At 28.2% G+C, this 14,885-nt stretch overlaps 2 protein-coding genes and 1 long non-coding RNA gene across 4 annotated transcripts; 2 read left to right on the plus strand and 1 right to left on the minus strand.

Moving 5' to 3' along the window:
• Positions 1 to 67: 67 nt before the first annotated feature.
• On the minus strand, positions 68 to 2,510 carry LOC118444840 (uncharacterized). 2 transcript variants are annotated; one of them, XR_014982637.1, is made up of 4 exons: positions 2,069 to 2,510; positions 1,548 to 1,694; positions 1,138 to 1,402; positions 68 to 855 (listed from the first exon to the last, which is right to left on the minus strand). It is a non-coding gene; the product is annotated as an uncharacterized LOC118444840 (long non-coding RNA). The 2 variants fall into 2 exon arrangements; XR_004839067.2 differs by having other exon boundaries at positions 69 to 855; positions 1,548 to 2,510.
• Positions 2,511 to 2,967: 457 nt separating this feature from the next.
• RpS15 (ribosomal protein S15) lies at positions 2,968 to 3,837 on the plus strand. The gene is made up of 3 exons (XM_035873531.2): positions 2,968 to 3,102; positions 3,283 to 3,368; positions 3,452 to 3,837. The coding sequence occupies exons 1-3, from the start codon at positions 3,094 to 3,096 to the stop codon at positions 3,798 to 3,800; spliced, it is 444 nt and encodes a 147-aa protein (XP_035729424.1). The 5' UTR covers positions 2,968 to 3,093; the 3' UTR covers positions 3,801 to 3,837.
• A 3,305-nt stretch (positions 3,838 to 7,142) lies between these two features.
• On the plus strand, positions 7,143 to 9,464 carry Rpn3 (regulatory particle non-ATPase 3). The gene is made up of 2 exons (XM_035873525.2): positions 7,143 to 7,264; positions 7,641 to 9,464. Exon 2 carries the CDS (start codon positions 7,655 to 7,657, stop codon positions 9,152 to 9,154), a length of 1,500 nt encoding a protein of 499 aa, XP_035729418.1. The 5' UTR covers positions 7,143 to 7,264; positions 7,641 to 7,654; the 3' UTR covers positions 9,155 to 9,464.
• Positions 9,465 to 14,885: the final 5,421 nt, after the last annotated feature.

The following is a 14,885-nucleotide window of genomic DNA, read 5'->3' on the forward strand; positions in this document are numbered from 1 at the left end:
ATAAGTATTTTAATCTTTTGAATTGAAAAAATCTTGCTAAGTCATGATAGTTAGATAAGTTGGATTAATTGTGTAATATTAATCATTTTATTTTATATATATTTTACATTACATTTCACAATTATTTTAATAAAGAAATTTTGTCATTTTTCCACATTGCTTATCAAACACAAAAAATTATCATGAATAATTTGTTATATATTAAAGAATAATTATTTTTGTCACAATGTTAAAATATTTAAATGCCAATAATGTAGAAAAGAGATAATTTGTTATTGGTTGCTTTTTAAAACGTTTTAATTTAGGTCCCCTTGAAGATTTATTTGCAGAACTAATGCACCAGACCATTCTTTAAATATATGTATCCAAAGGTATGAAAATTACATCTTCAAAACTTGCATTTATTATTCTATATACAATTTCAGCCTTTGCGAGGAAGATGTAATTTTTATGATAATTGACGATCTATTGAACAGATTAGCTGGTTGCTACTTATTTGACGTGTTTTCATTGGAATAATTATTATGGAAAAATTTTTTTTACTACAATGATAAATTATGTATTATATTGAAAATATGATGAACTTGATATCATCTTTCAGACTGTCACAAATGTAATTGTATCCATATCATTAAGTTCATATACTTTTAATCCTTTTGACTGCATATAACACCTCAAGATGCTTAATTAAAAAACTTCATTAACTAAACAAAAGATTGATGAAATGGTACACATTCTTAAATCTCCCTTTTCTCTGCAAGTATCGTACATTTTGTGCTCAATATTTTTTATAGTAATCTTTTGTATAATTTGTACAAATATTGCTCCTATCATACTTCAATATATAGATATTGCCTGCAAAAAATTAAGTGTTAAGTTCTGAAAACTAAAATTTTTGGAGAATTTGAATATAGAGAAAATTTAGAAAAACAACAATGGAATGTATTTCAATCTTATAAGAAGATAGTCCATGGCAATTTCCTGGAAGCGAGAAATATTTGGTACTGTAATTTTACTTAGTTTACAAAAGTTTTCACATGGTTTTCAATCTCTATCTTTTTGGGTATCAAATATAGAGAATTAGTTTAAAAGTTCCAAAACAAATTCATTTTGTTAGCATATTTTCAAATTATGTACTTAGTTCTTCATAGAAAATGACTTGAGTAATCAATCATTTATGTCATATTCCACACAATATTTTCCTTCCATCTTCTTTATTCGGTACGTAATATTTACAAACTCCTTCAATATATAAGCAAAAGCATTCAAGTAATTTATTTTAAGCAAGGCAAATATCGGTGATTTATTCCATTGACCTCTTCTTGTATATAATTGAGAAACATTAGCTGTTTTTGATTTTTGAGTTTCATTAATTAATATGCTTTACTAGGACAATTATGACCTAAAATATAAATGGAATAACTATATTTCATATGTATTAATAGTTGAGAAAAACAATTAAAACTTATTTATGATTAATTTATATTTGATCAGTTTTTTTGTAATGGTAGATATGTTTGCTCCTATATATATCAAGAAGTAAATACCTATCTTATAGCTTTTATTGAGATGGTATCGTTTTTATTATTTAATCCTGCTATTTAAATTAATGAGACTACTAGTTTTTCTTATTATTAGGCTGGTTATAAACTTTGTTTTTGGATATATTGCAATTTTTTTATTAAAACTGTCCGCTATTTTAATAAGAGTATCATTTTTTTAATTTCTTAGTTTTAAAAAACCTCTATGATCTATTGTAGTAAGATTGGCTATCTGTTTTCTAGATTATTACTTCATTATTGAGTCGCTAGAGTTGAAAGCTTTAAAAGATTATCTTTTTAATTAAAATAATATAATGGTAAATAAAATAATTTGTTCATCAGTAGATAATTCTACTATTCAGATGATTTTGAGAAAATCTTTGGTAACACTCCCTAGTTAATATTTTAAAACAACAAGACTATTATAGATTTACGATTTCCTAAATTTTTATGCTTTAAAAAATGTCAACTTCTACTCTTTATTAGCAGATAGTCTAGAAATCAGTTTTTTATTAAGAATATCATACATATCAATTAGTTGGTTATTTAAAATATCTAATACATCATCGGTATGCTTATTTTAAAAATTTCGTAATATATAGTGCTATCTGGCATAGTCTTGAATGGCTATAATGAATTATGATTCTGGTTGCTGGAAATGTCACACCTAAACTATTTCCATGCCTTGAGTGTATAGTAAACATCTTTTGTTGTACAAAATTTGCTTGCTTATGATCAGAGCACAAATATATTGTTAATCAATTTAGATACTATAAATATTGTTATATCTTTCAGAGAATCACTGATTTTAATTTTAATATATAAACTATTACTAACATACAAGTATGATAATATTACAAGATGGATTATAAAAACCTTTGATTTTAATAAATTATATTGTATTGAACTTGACATGTGAATAGAAGAAAAACGAATAAATGTTTATTCGTGTTTGACATAATCGCGCTCTATGAGTACTTGACTCGGTAAGAAAAGTTACAAAAACATTAACAAGATGACGCTGTAATAGAGTTTCCCTATTGGTCGTCATACTTATGATGGTTAAATAGTAATTGAAAATAAATATATTTGTTTAGTATTTACGAAGATATTTTCTTTTTATTAAGTTAACTAATAGAGAAACAAGGAATAAAAAAAATTTTCTATTAACATAGCTAGAAATAACTGGAATTAAAAAAGGATTATTTTTTGAAAAGAAATTCTTTTCTAAACATATATATATACACACGCACATATATATGTGTATAGGGTAAGAGAATCAAACCAAATCCTCTTCTTCATTTTCAAATTTGAAAATACATCGTTTTGTCCAACAACAAAAATGATTGAGGAAACTCACCAATCCAATTGTGCGAATGTAAGCCCAAACACTGATTCTACGACATCGCCATCTACGAATATTTGAATAAAAAATTAAACAATCTTTTCTGTTTTACTTACATCTTTCATCTTATATTATATATGGTTTTAACTCCTCCGGAAAAGAGTAGAGGAAGCGTTCTTTTTGAGATATTTTTTCATAAGAACAATCATGGCGGAAGTGAGTGTTTCTGTGTAAAAATCTATTAACATCTATGTCATCGTTAATATAAAATCATTTTATAATTCTTTTTATAAATCCTTTTATCATTATATATGTTGTAAAAGAAATATTGATATATGATAACATGGGTGGATTGTACATAACCAATTGTTGTAAAAAAATTTCTACATATTTTAGGCAGATGAAACCCAGAAGAAAAAGAGGACCTTCAGGAAGTTTACCTTCCGAGGAGTTGATCTTGATCAACTCCTGGATATGCCAAAGTAAGTTTTCATTATCTTATAACTTATTTATGTATTTCTCATTATAAAATTATAGTTGTTTAAATATCTTATTATTGTTTTAGTGAACAACTTATGGATTTGATGCATGCACGTGCTCGTAGACGTTTTTCTCATGGTTTGAAACGTAAATCTATGGCACTTGTCAAGAAATTGCGTAAAGCAAAGAAGGAAACACCTCCTAATGAAAAACCTGAAATTGTAAAAACACATTTGCGTAACATGATTATTGTTCCAGAAATGGTAGGTTCCATTGTAGGTGTTTATAATGGAAAAACTTTCAATCAAGTGGAAATCAAACCAGAAATGATTGGTCATTATCTTGGAGAATTCTCGGTTACTTACAAACCGGTAAAACATGGAAGGCCTGGTATTGGTGCCACTCATTCTTCAAGATTTATTCCATTAAAATAATATGTATTTTTAAGATAATAAAATATTGAAATACTTATTTAATGACTTATTTTATAGAGTAGATGCTTGAATTTTTTTAATATTTTCAATTCTGTTTTAAAATTATCATATAAATAAAGGTAATAAAATCCATTAAAGAAAAGTTACCAGGAAGGACAGAAAATTCGTTGACATCGGAAGGTAATTAAGTAAATCTAGCATTCTATTCATGAAGTTTATATGTAGATGATGTGTACAGTTTTTTTCTATTCATAAAGTTTATATGTAGATGATACAACAATGATGTACAACAGTGATGTACGATGCAACAAATGATTTATACTATATTTCAGTGATGATAATCGAAGAAAGATAGTGAGAGTAAAAATAAATTACATATATAGTATCGGTACACAACCATTATAAAAAAATATTTTTGAAAAAATAGATTCAAATGCGACAGATTCTACACAGAAATAATTATTTCTAAATATATATTTATATGTGTTATGCACACATTATAATGAACGATAAATGAAAAATAATATGCAAGTTGAGTATTGGTCATGAGTATTAGTCAATAGTCTCACAGTATCCACGAAATTATTGATATAATAACACGAAAAGAAATTATGAATTAATGGATTAAGTTTCTTATACATTAGCAGAATTGAATACAAAAGAAACCTAAATTTATTAAATCAGCATATAAAAATAAATATAAAATATCAATATAATATAGTAATATTTTATAAATTATTTTATAAATACACATATTACAATATTTACTGTAATTACAATATATTACTGTTTTGTTATTTTAGATTCTATAAAAAATTTGAATTCTCAGATATAATCGAATGGATTCATTGTACCTACATTGCAATTTTTACAATAACACATCTTTTACTGAGACAAAAAACCGTGTCTATATGTGTTTGTTAATACACTAATTGGAGTGTTGATACTTTATTATGCTGATGGATCAACATGTTGGTTTGCGTGCATTTATCGGAGAAATGTCAATAACATCATATTGATGTCACGTGCAAAACTATCGGACAAATGTCAGTGATACCACCTTGGTGTCGCGGACAAAGTTATCGGACAAATGCCGTTAGCATATTGTTTATATCGAGTATAAGACAACAATTAGTTATAGGCTACATTCAATCATATTATTATATTTTTTAGTTTCTAATTTATTAATATAATAAAATAAATGAAACTGAACTCTCTAGAACCCCCTAGCAAAGAAAGAAGAAGAAACGATATGCAAAGTGAAGCGTCGACAATTTATCCGATGTTCCAATTGAATTTAAGAATTCTAAAAAAAAAAAAAAAAAAAGAAAAAAAAACTTGATATATTCAGAAGAAAAATTAAGTAATGAAGAATTGAAAAAGAATAATAACAAATTCGAAGGAGTCTAACTTATTTCTCATACATACATAAAAAGTAGAAGATACTGCAGATTTATTTATTGGAAACGATTTATTTGAATTTATTAGCACGAAAAGAAATAAATACTACGTATAAAATTCCGATAGGAACAAGCAATATAAAAAAGTGCTAAATTTTTTGATGTTACTGTACGCAAATTTGAAAAATAATTCGCTTTCTCAATTTTTATGAGAATAATTAAAAAAAACAAGGATAAACGATTATTAGTCCAGAAATTCAAATAAATATTATCATTTATACATTTTTCTGATAACAGCAATATGTCTGACAATGCTAAACGAGTAGTACAAATCTTCAAAGTACAATTAATGACAGATCATTTTTCAAAAAAGTTTCGAAAAATTTTTAATCCTGAGCAAAATATTTTCATCGATGAAGATACGATATCATAGCGTGGACGACTAAATTTTAAAGTTTATAACCATTCAAAAATGACTAATCTTTATTCGAATGCTATGATTCTACGGGATATATTTCGTGCTTTAAAATATATTCAGGTGCTGGCCAGATCTTAAGTAACATTAAAATACGGTAATAGAATTATTAAGACATTCTGTGAGAAAGTGGCATCATCTTTACTTGGACAATTATTTTAACAAGGTAGAAATCGTAACGAAGTTATTTAAAAATAAAATTTGGGTCTGTGGAACGATTATGTAACAAAATCGTTCCGCAGACCAAAATGCCAAATTGGTTGATGCTCGAAGAATTTGTAGAAAAACCAATTGTAGAATTAAAAAACTTAGATATCTAATGGATTACAATCAATATATGAAAGGATCGAGCTAATTAGTATCTGAGTTATTATTTTATATACAGAAGAATTATAAAATAGTCAAAGAAAGTAACATTATATCTCTTCAATAATGTTTTATTTAAAGCATTTAAAGTATATGAATATTTCAATATAAATTCTAAAAGTCTGCACTTTTATGAATTTTCATTGAAGTTATGTTTTACACTGAAGCTTAGTTAACAGATAATTTACCAAATATGGAAGAGAATATTGAAGTTTCTATAACATCACGATTGAATTGAGGCTTTTCGGACATCTAAAATATTACGAATTAATACAAATTTTACAGACTGATAAACGTAAAAGAAGATACCGTATGTGTTCTACAAAGAAAATAAAAAAAAAACAATAAATTTGATATGTAAATCTTAAGTGATGTGTAAGTTCCAACATCTTAGATTGTTTTACTTAAAAAAAAAACTATTGAGAAAAGTAATAAAAATATATCTATTATAATAAAAAAGTTTACATTTATTTACATATATCTTCGGAATTTCGCATAAATAGGATGACAGGATCAAGAGTTATTGAAACATTCATATTTTACTACGATATATTCTAATTATAATATGAACAATTGCTCGAAATGTACCGGTGATAGACAGTAAGATCTATGTTGACATACCGATGGCAGACGAAAGATTTTCTATTACACGTGTGGAAATCAGTGCTAGTAAAAAAATTATATAAATTTTATAATAAAAATATTTCCTTTTAGTTTTATTAATTCTATTAATTGATATAAAATTTTAAATATGATTTTTTCATAATTTATTTGTTTTTTTTTTTTATTATTATAAATAATATAATACATTTTTAAAAATTGCTGTTTCCGTTCTGGTTGCGTTTTGTTAGCGACTTTTATACCTGTGCTTTGAAAGTTATTTTACGATCAACTATTCAGCAGGACGGTCGGAATAATTAATAAAAACGTGTCAACAATATCGTGATGCTTGCAACGTTTATGAAGACGCGCATCAACATTTTTTGGTCCTTTGAACCGAGTAAAGTTCTTAAAGCGCAAGTAAAGAAACTTGTTCTGTCTAACATGTGCAGACAAATTCTTGGACAAACTTTTGATTATTTGCATCATTACCAGAGGTCTCTGTATGTAACATGCATGTTCCGCTGCCGTGTGAATAATCCATGAAATGTAGCAAAGCAGTGAATTGACATATTGCAAATCGTTTTGTGGGAGGTTAGAGGATCTTTTCGTTCTAATTAAAGGTAATAAAGAAATATATATTAAATAAAAATATTAAAAGAGAGGGGAAATTAACTGTTATAACAAACTTTGTTTTGTATAAATAAAAGAATAATTGCATGAAAGTATTTATCGATAAATAGTTTGGTTAGTATGAACATTATATTTTTAAGTAAATATAATATTAAATAAAAACATTAAATTAATCATTATTTAATAGTGAATTTAAGTAATTACCATGTTTCTCTTTATTGAAACTAATAGCATAATATAAATAGTTATAAATAATATCGCACACATCTTTCTTTGTTAGTACAATTTATTTAAACGAATAATATAAATAATTTCTTTTGATTTATTTTATGTACGATATTTATTTTCATTGACTTTTGGACATAGGTATTAAAACCAAAATGGGTGTGCTTGGAAGAAATACAGAAGCAATGGAAGTAGAAGTTGCAACCACTGATACTCAAAATGGAGAAGGCGATTCAGGAGATAAAAAGGATAGTGATCTTCTTACTATTCATGATATTCGAGAGCATACACGTCAAATTGAAAAAGCTGTACAAAATAAGGAACCACGTTTTATTTTGCGTGCTTTACGTACTTTACCTAACACTCGTCGTAAATTAAATCCTATTGTATTGAGAGGGGTTATTGGTGGATTTTATACAAAGTCTGCAGCAGAACGCGAAGCACTTTTAGCTTGGGTAGACGAACCAATGGAAGTAGATGAGACTCAAGCAGCTATTCAAAGGTTTAAAAGTTCTACTGCTACTTTGCTGCCTGAAATCGATGCTTATATTCACCTACTCGTACTTGTGAGATTAATAGATACTAGAAAGTATGACGATGCAGTACAGTGTTCCGAAGCACTTATGCAAAAGATCGTAATGCAAAACCGAAGGACTATAGATTTAATAGCTGCTAAGTGTTATTTCTATCATTCACGTGCTTATGAATTAACTAATCAACTCTTTAAAATAAGAGGTTTTCTACATCTCCGATTACGTACAGCTACTTTGCGCAATGATTTTGAAGGCCAAGCTGTCCTTATTAATTGTTTATTACGGAATTATCTTCATTATAATTTGTATGATCAAGCAGATAAGCTTGTACTTAAATCAACTTTTCCTGAATCTGCAAGTAATAATGAATGGGCACGATTCTTATATTATTTGGGTAGAATTAAAGCCGCAAGATTGGAATATTCTGCAGCTCATAAATATCTAGTTCAAGCAATGCGTAAAGCACCACAGACTACTGCAATTGGTTTTAGGCAAACCGTGCAAAAGTTGGCAGTTACTGTAGAGCTTTTATTGGGAGATATACCTGAGAGACAAATATTTCGGCAAGCTGCTTTGCGTCGTGCTTTGGCTCCATATTTTCAATTGACACAAGCCGTTCGTTTAGGAAATTTACAAAGATTTGGAGAGGTATTAGAAAATTTTGGACCACAATTTAGAACAGATCATACTTTCACGTTGATCTTAAGATTGAGGCATAATGTTATTAAAACTGCTATTCGTTCGATTGGACTTTCATATTCACGAATTTCACCGGCCGATATCGCACGCAAACTTGGTTTGGATTCTGGCGTTGATGCTGAATTTATAGTAGCAAAAGCTATACGCGATGGAGTAATAGAAGCTACATTGGATCCCGAAAATGGTTATATGCGTAGTAAAGAGACTACTGATATTTATTGTACTAGAGAACCATTATTAGCATTTCATCAAAGAATAACATTTTGTTTAGACTTACATAATCAAAGTGTCAAAGCTATGCGTTATCCACCCAAATCTTATGGAAAGGATCTTGAATCTGCGGAAGAAAGAAGAGAAAGAGAACAACAAGATTTAGAATTAGCGAAAGAAATGGCAGAAGAAGACGATGATGGATTTCCTTGAATTTATTCATCATTATTAATAAATGCTTTCATTGTATCGTTCAATCAATTTGGTATATAAAACAATTTATAGTTGTGTTATAATAGCTTAATATATGGTATACAATTACATTAGACTATCATGAAATGTAATTATTTTCATATGTTAGTCTTTATTTCTCTCGTCATATGTCCTATAATTAGATCATTTTTATCACTTGTGTAACTTATTAAATCACAAGTTTAAGTTAAATAAAAGATCAAGAAATTATGAAATAAAAACATAGGAGAAATTCATCATCAATATTTGAGCATGATAAATTAATATTCATAGCATAATTATATAAAGTGTACGACACAATGTAATCTTATTTCAAAATATATTGTTTATTAACAAAGGTTTTATTATATTTCATAACACGTTTTTCATTAATGAATTAAATATTTTTTTCTAAAATCAAGGATTTAGTTTATAATCGTTAAATATTTATCGTATAATTTAGTAAAAAAAATTCGAATATTTAATTTATTTTTTCAATACATTTGATTATAACAGATAGAAATTAAGATCAAATAATCATAAAGAAATAAATCAAAAGAAATATTCGTACATAAGAGAATACAATATAAAAGTAAACAAGGTCAATCTTTGATAGTTTATTTCAAGTTGTGCTTACTATCAATTGGCTGGCCATGTGTCGTGTAGTAAGTTGTCGAGTAAATATCGTATTAGCTATGTTAGTTACGAAAGAGTATAAATTTGTTTGGATTTATTAGAATAAATTTAGAAATCGGATTTTTTTTTTTTTTTATTGAAAATTGATTATTTTTCATCTATCATATATTGATTACTATTAATAGCATTTTTTACTGAGTAATTTATATTGCTTATGATATGTAAATTTTTCATATTATTTTAATACGATATACGCGCTACTAAACTAATCGCTATGTTTACTTTTTATCTTATTTCAATATTTTTAACAATTTTATAGCTTCGAATACGCGTTTAATATTTAATTTTGATATATTATTAATACAATTCTTTATAGTTTAGTTTCGATAAGCTTTATATATCTGGTCGATGATATAGGAAGCGACATTAGCCAGCTGAGCAAAATTTCGTCGATAATCAATCCAAGCAATTAAGAAAATTTTTATGAAATATTACATAGATGTTTTATAATAGTTTTTTACTATAGTTTTTAATTAAAAAAACTATTAGAATATATATTACGTATTCTTTGAAATATTTTTTTATTTCTTTTACCAACAGTAAAAATATTAAAGTAAAACGAAAGAAAAATTTGATACGAAAATTGTGTATAGATGGCATGTCTTGTGCTTGTTCATTTATTGCAATGTTTTAATTTTTATATTGTGCAGTACAAAACTTTAGGAATGAGATGTAACTTTAAAGATATATAGTTAATCTTTTGCTCCGAACAATGTATACATACACTTTCGAAAAATGGGTACTCAGATACTAAGAGCGAATATATATATACATATATATGTGTGTCCATACCGTATACGTATAAAATTATATTTTATTTCACACTCAATACAGGATGCATCGGAAAGCTTATTATTAAATTATATAATATTTTGTAATTTATCAGAAAAAACTTTAATATTTTAACATCTTATTATCTTTGAACATTTTTATAATTTTATCACTTTGTAACTAAAGATGTATTACATATAATTAAAAATATTATATTTCTCAGAAAAATTAATGTAAAATTAATAAGAAATATAATATTTCTAATTAATATAAATTATGTTATTTTATTAATTAATCGAGCATCAATCGAAGCTTTCCGGTCATGGAAAACATGAGTGTACTGGAGCGCAAGGACTAAGAAAAATCGATTAATACCGATCGGAAAGGTGAACAACAAACAATTTAACAAGAAAATTAGACGCATATTTTCGTATGTCGAGTTTAGTGAAGTTTTCGATGATTGATGAAGTATCTGTTAAGAATGTCTCAATCGATGATCAGGTTCTACCGTGCTTCATTATAAACAGCTACAGTGAGTCGACTCAACTCGGTTTTATCTCGAATCTAGAGGGTTAGCCTTGTTAGCAAGCTGAACTATGGACTATTACATTTATCGAAGTCAATCCACCGAAATCGAAAAGTGACGTACGGGCAGGCAGTGATGGATATTTTCGAAGGAAGGACCTCACACTGTCGTAGATCGACTCGAAATCTTGTCTGGTACCGATCGCGAAGAGATAAAAGAGGTATGATATTTAATTAGGTGCCTTATTAAAAACGAATATCAATGTCATGATAATGTTTCGAAGTTATTTAATCTTTAATTATGTAAGTCTGATTTAATTATGTAAGTTAGAGAGTAAGTATTTACATCTTAAATCCTTAAAATTTTCGAATGAGAACTAAGTTATTAATGGATATATTACTTGTTCCTAGTATCAATTAAAATTAGTGAAAAGAGGATTACAAAACATACTTTTAAATGACTTTTTTTAAGAAAGTGTATAGTTTTATTTATTTACCTCAAAAATATAATTTTGTATTTTAACGATACTAACAAGATCGTTTAACTATTCATATATTTGTTATTTATAGATATTTATGTGAAAAAATAAAAGAAAAATGGCGGTTCGTCGAAGAATCAGTCATATGATCACGCGAGCTCGTGAATCCAGAATAAGGTATGTCAGAGGGCAAGGTGGGGATCTAAGAGAAGACTCGCCAGAGGATTGTGGAGGGGATAGAAGCGGGACCGAGATAAAGTCAGAATTATGATAGTCTCCGTTTAAGACAATTAAGGTAGAACCGGTTCACAACACGTGTTACAAGAGAGGCCCTCCCCGTATCTCCTCTTTGGGCTCATAACCTGGCGTCATGTCTTCTAACTAGGCCCCGCTTAAGCTACCCTCGACGATGGTAAAAATATTGACTCGCACAACGAGTCTTTGTAAGTGGATTGTAAGGACATTGTCTTTGCCAGACGTACGTTTTATCATGGTTTAAGTTTTGTCCGGTTTTCCTTGTATTCTATCACCTAGCCATGTAGACAATATTTTATCGTTTGAGTTTTGCACGAGATGAGAAGATAGAGACGATGCCAGTTCGTCGATGTCATTTGTTACGGTCGTATCAGATTGTGGTGTATGCGCGACACGTATGCATATATGTATATATGTATTTTAACTACATATACGCTCTCACAGAAGACGCTCATAGCTTTGCCTAAAAGTCACTGTCTATCGGTGATGCACCTTTTTTCCAGGTCTCTTTCTCTTTTTTAGGGATGACCGATACAGAACAGTGCTTAGTTGCAACGAGTCTGTACACACAAGTACATCATTATTATTAGATTTTAGCTGAAGGATTCTCAACCGATGAATATTCTTTGATGAGAACCACTATTTCATTGAGATTTCTATTAATCACTTCGATTGTATGGTTTTATTATCCGAGATTTCGTTATGACTACTTGTAATCACATTTATACACAGTGTGTTGGATTTAAAGGTATACATTGGGTTGTCCGGAAAGTTCATGCCGATTTGTGGTAGGTAACGTAATGACAAAATCGGCACGAACTTTCCGGACAACCTAATATTTGACGTTCAATTGTCTTATTTTATTGTTCTTATTATTATTATTATAAAGTAAATATTATAAAATATATGATTCATATCCTAATGGAAATAATACAGTGATAGTGTAGATACATCTCATATCGTGCGAGGCAAGGAAAGTTTAGAAAAAGTCAAAATATTTCTACCAGAGTAGCGCTTAGTTTCCAACGATGATTCATTATTTTTCTTTCATATTATACTCTTCTGGAATTTTTCTCGTCACGTATTTAGTATATAATCGTCCAATTTTTTGAGATTATTGCTACTATCAAAATATTTCGATGTTATCAAAACTTTGCTTTATTTTTTACTTCATTGTATACCTACCTATTATTCGTTATTACATATTTATACCTACAAAAAATTGGATTTCTCAGTTCTGTTGTAAAAACAGTAGACAAAACGGCAGGACGTTTTGACATCTTAATTTATAAGTAAGTACTTATTTACGTTTCATTGTCCGACAGGTGAACAGCTAAGACAAATCGTTCGGTTACGCCATCAAGCATTAAATTCATTTATCCTTTTATTCTCCGATCTTATCGATGGTTTCTCGATGGTGGCACGTCGTAATCAAAATCTGGATTCGACAAACAGAGTTTTATAGTCTTGCGAGTACTTAAAACTTGATCACAATTTCTCTGACATGTAAATGACATGTTCTTGTGTCAAATATAATCAAATATGTTCAATAATTATGAAGTAAATATCTATGAAAATAAGAGAACGTAAATAAGTAATAATATATTTAATAAATAAATAAGTAATAATATATAAATAACACATTCATAGGTATTAGTCATTCAAATTGTATAAAATATTTCGTTAGATAATAATTTTTAATAATGTTTTTATATTATAACAGAATAAATATAACAATAATTAAACGTAACGGATAATGATTACAATTGTTTAAGAACAACAGGTTCATATTCATAGATAAATGAAATTACATTAATAATTTAGATGTTCCCCATTTTCTTTTCAAATTCAATTGTTTCATAAACCTTAAATTTTTTATGTTAGGACAGTAGGGTTTACGTAGGCGTTTCCAACACGTAATATCTAAGAGCTTACGACGATTAGGTATCTATTTATTTTTTTTTTATGCTTTTTCTTTTCTTTTTTCTTTTCTTCGGCACGCGAAGACGTAAGGTACGTAATAACAAAGAGAATCATCGAGATAGGAACGAACGAATATAGTTAGCTTTCACGATGAACGTTGAAACTCGTGGCAACGCCATCAATGGTACATCTACTGGCTATTTCGCTTCTCCATTGCAGGTAATTCACTCTAGCACGCATATCTCGGTTCTGAGTTAGCCAAGAGGTCGACTTTAGTTCTATGCTTTTTCTTGGATCATCAGGGATCATCCACATCCGTAGACGTTGAATTCTCCTTTTGAATTCTCTTCTTGAATTCTCTTCTTGAATTTTCTCTTACCGTTACAGAAAGAAAGAGAAAGAGAAAGAGAAAGAGAAAGAGAAAGAGAAAGAGAAAGAGAAAGAGAGAGAGAGAGAGAGAGAGAGAGAGAGAAAGTAATTTTATAGAAGCAAAATACAGCACGTAAGAAAGACATAAAATTGAATGAGATCTCGTATCAATTGTATAAGCAATACCGAAATACTTTGATCGTTACGAGAAAGTCATTCTATTCGAAATCTTGGAATCGGTGTAATACTGAGATGCTGTACATACTGCTTGAAATTATTCTTCTCAGTGATTTACATTTATCTTCTATCTCGTTATATAAAGGTAGGGCATTTATGCATATAAAAATATTTAAATAGTTACGTTTTCTTTTTTCTTCTTTATAAATGAACAAGAAAAAGATTCTTTTAAGAACAAGAAATAATTGACTTTTCTGTTACTATACTTATCGTTTGTGATACTAGAATTTTTCTTTGGAAATTATATATTAATTATACATTTAAATATCCCACCCTGTATATGTAGGTATGTAAGTGATTTTTGTGAGAGTTGATTTTTGAGAATATTTATTTGACATTAAATTAATGTCTTTCTCTTTCTCCCTTCTTCTCTCTCTCTCTCTCTCACTTCTTTTCTTTCACTCTCTTTCTCTCTCTCTTTCTCTCTCTTTCTCTATCTTTCTCTCTCTAAAGTCTAT

Source organism: Vespa mandarinia, chromosome 10 (assembly GCF_050613455.1).
Source record: "Vespa mandarinia isolate Hongniang chromosome 10, ASM5061345v1, whole genome shotgun sequence".
NCBI lineage: Eukaryota > Metazoa > Arthropoda > Insecta > Hymenoptera > Vespidae > Vespa > Vespa mandarinia.

Excerpts from the sequence above, each read along its gene's own strand:
- RpS15 (XM_035873531.2), top strand. Across the intron at positions 3,369-3,451 it reads CAACTCCTGGATATGCCAAA|TGAACAACTTATGGATTTGA; the intron begins GTAAGTTTTCAT and ends TTATTGTTTTAG.
- Rpn3 (XM_035873525.2), top strand. The coding sequence starts at position 7,655 with ATGGGTGTGCTTGGAAGAAATACAGAAGCAATGGAAGTAGAAGTTGCA.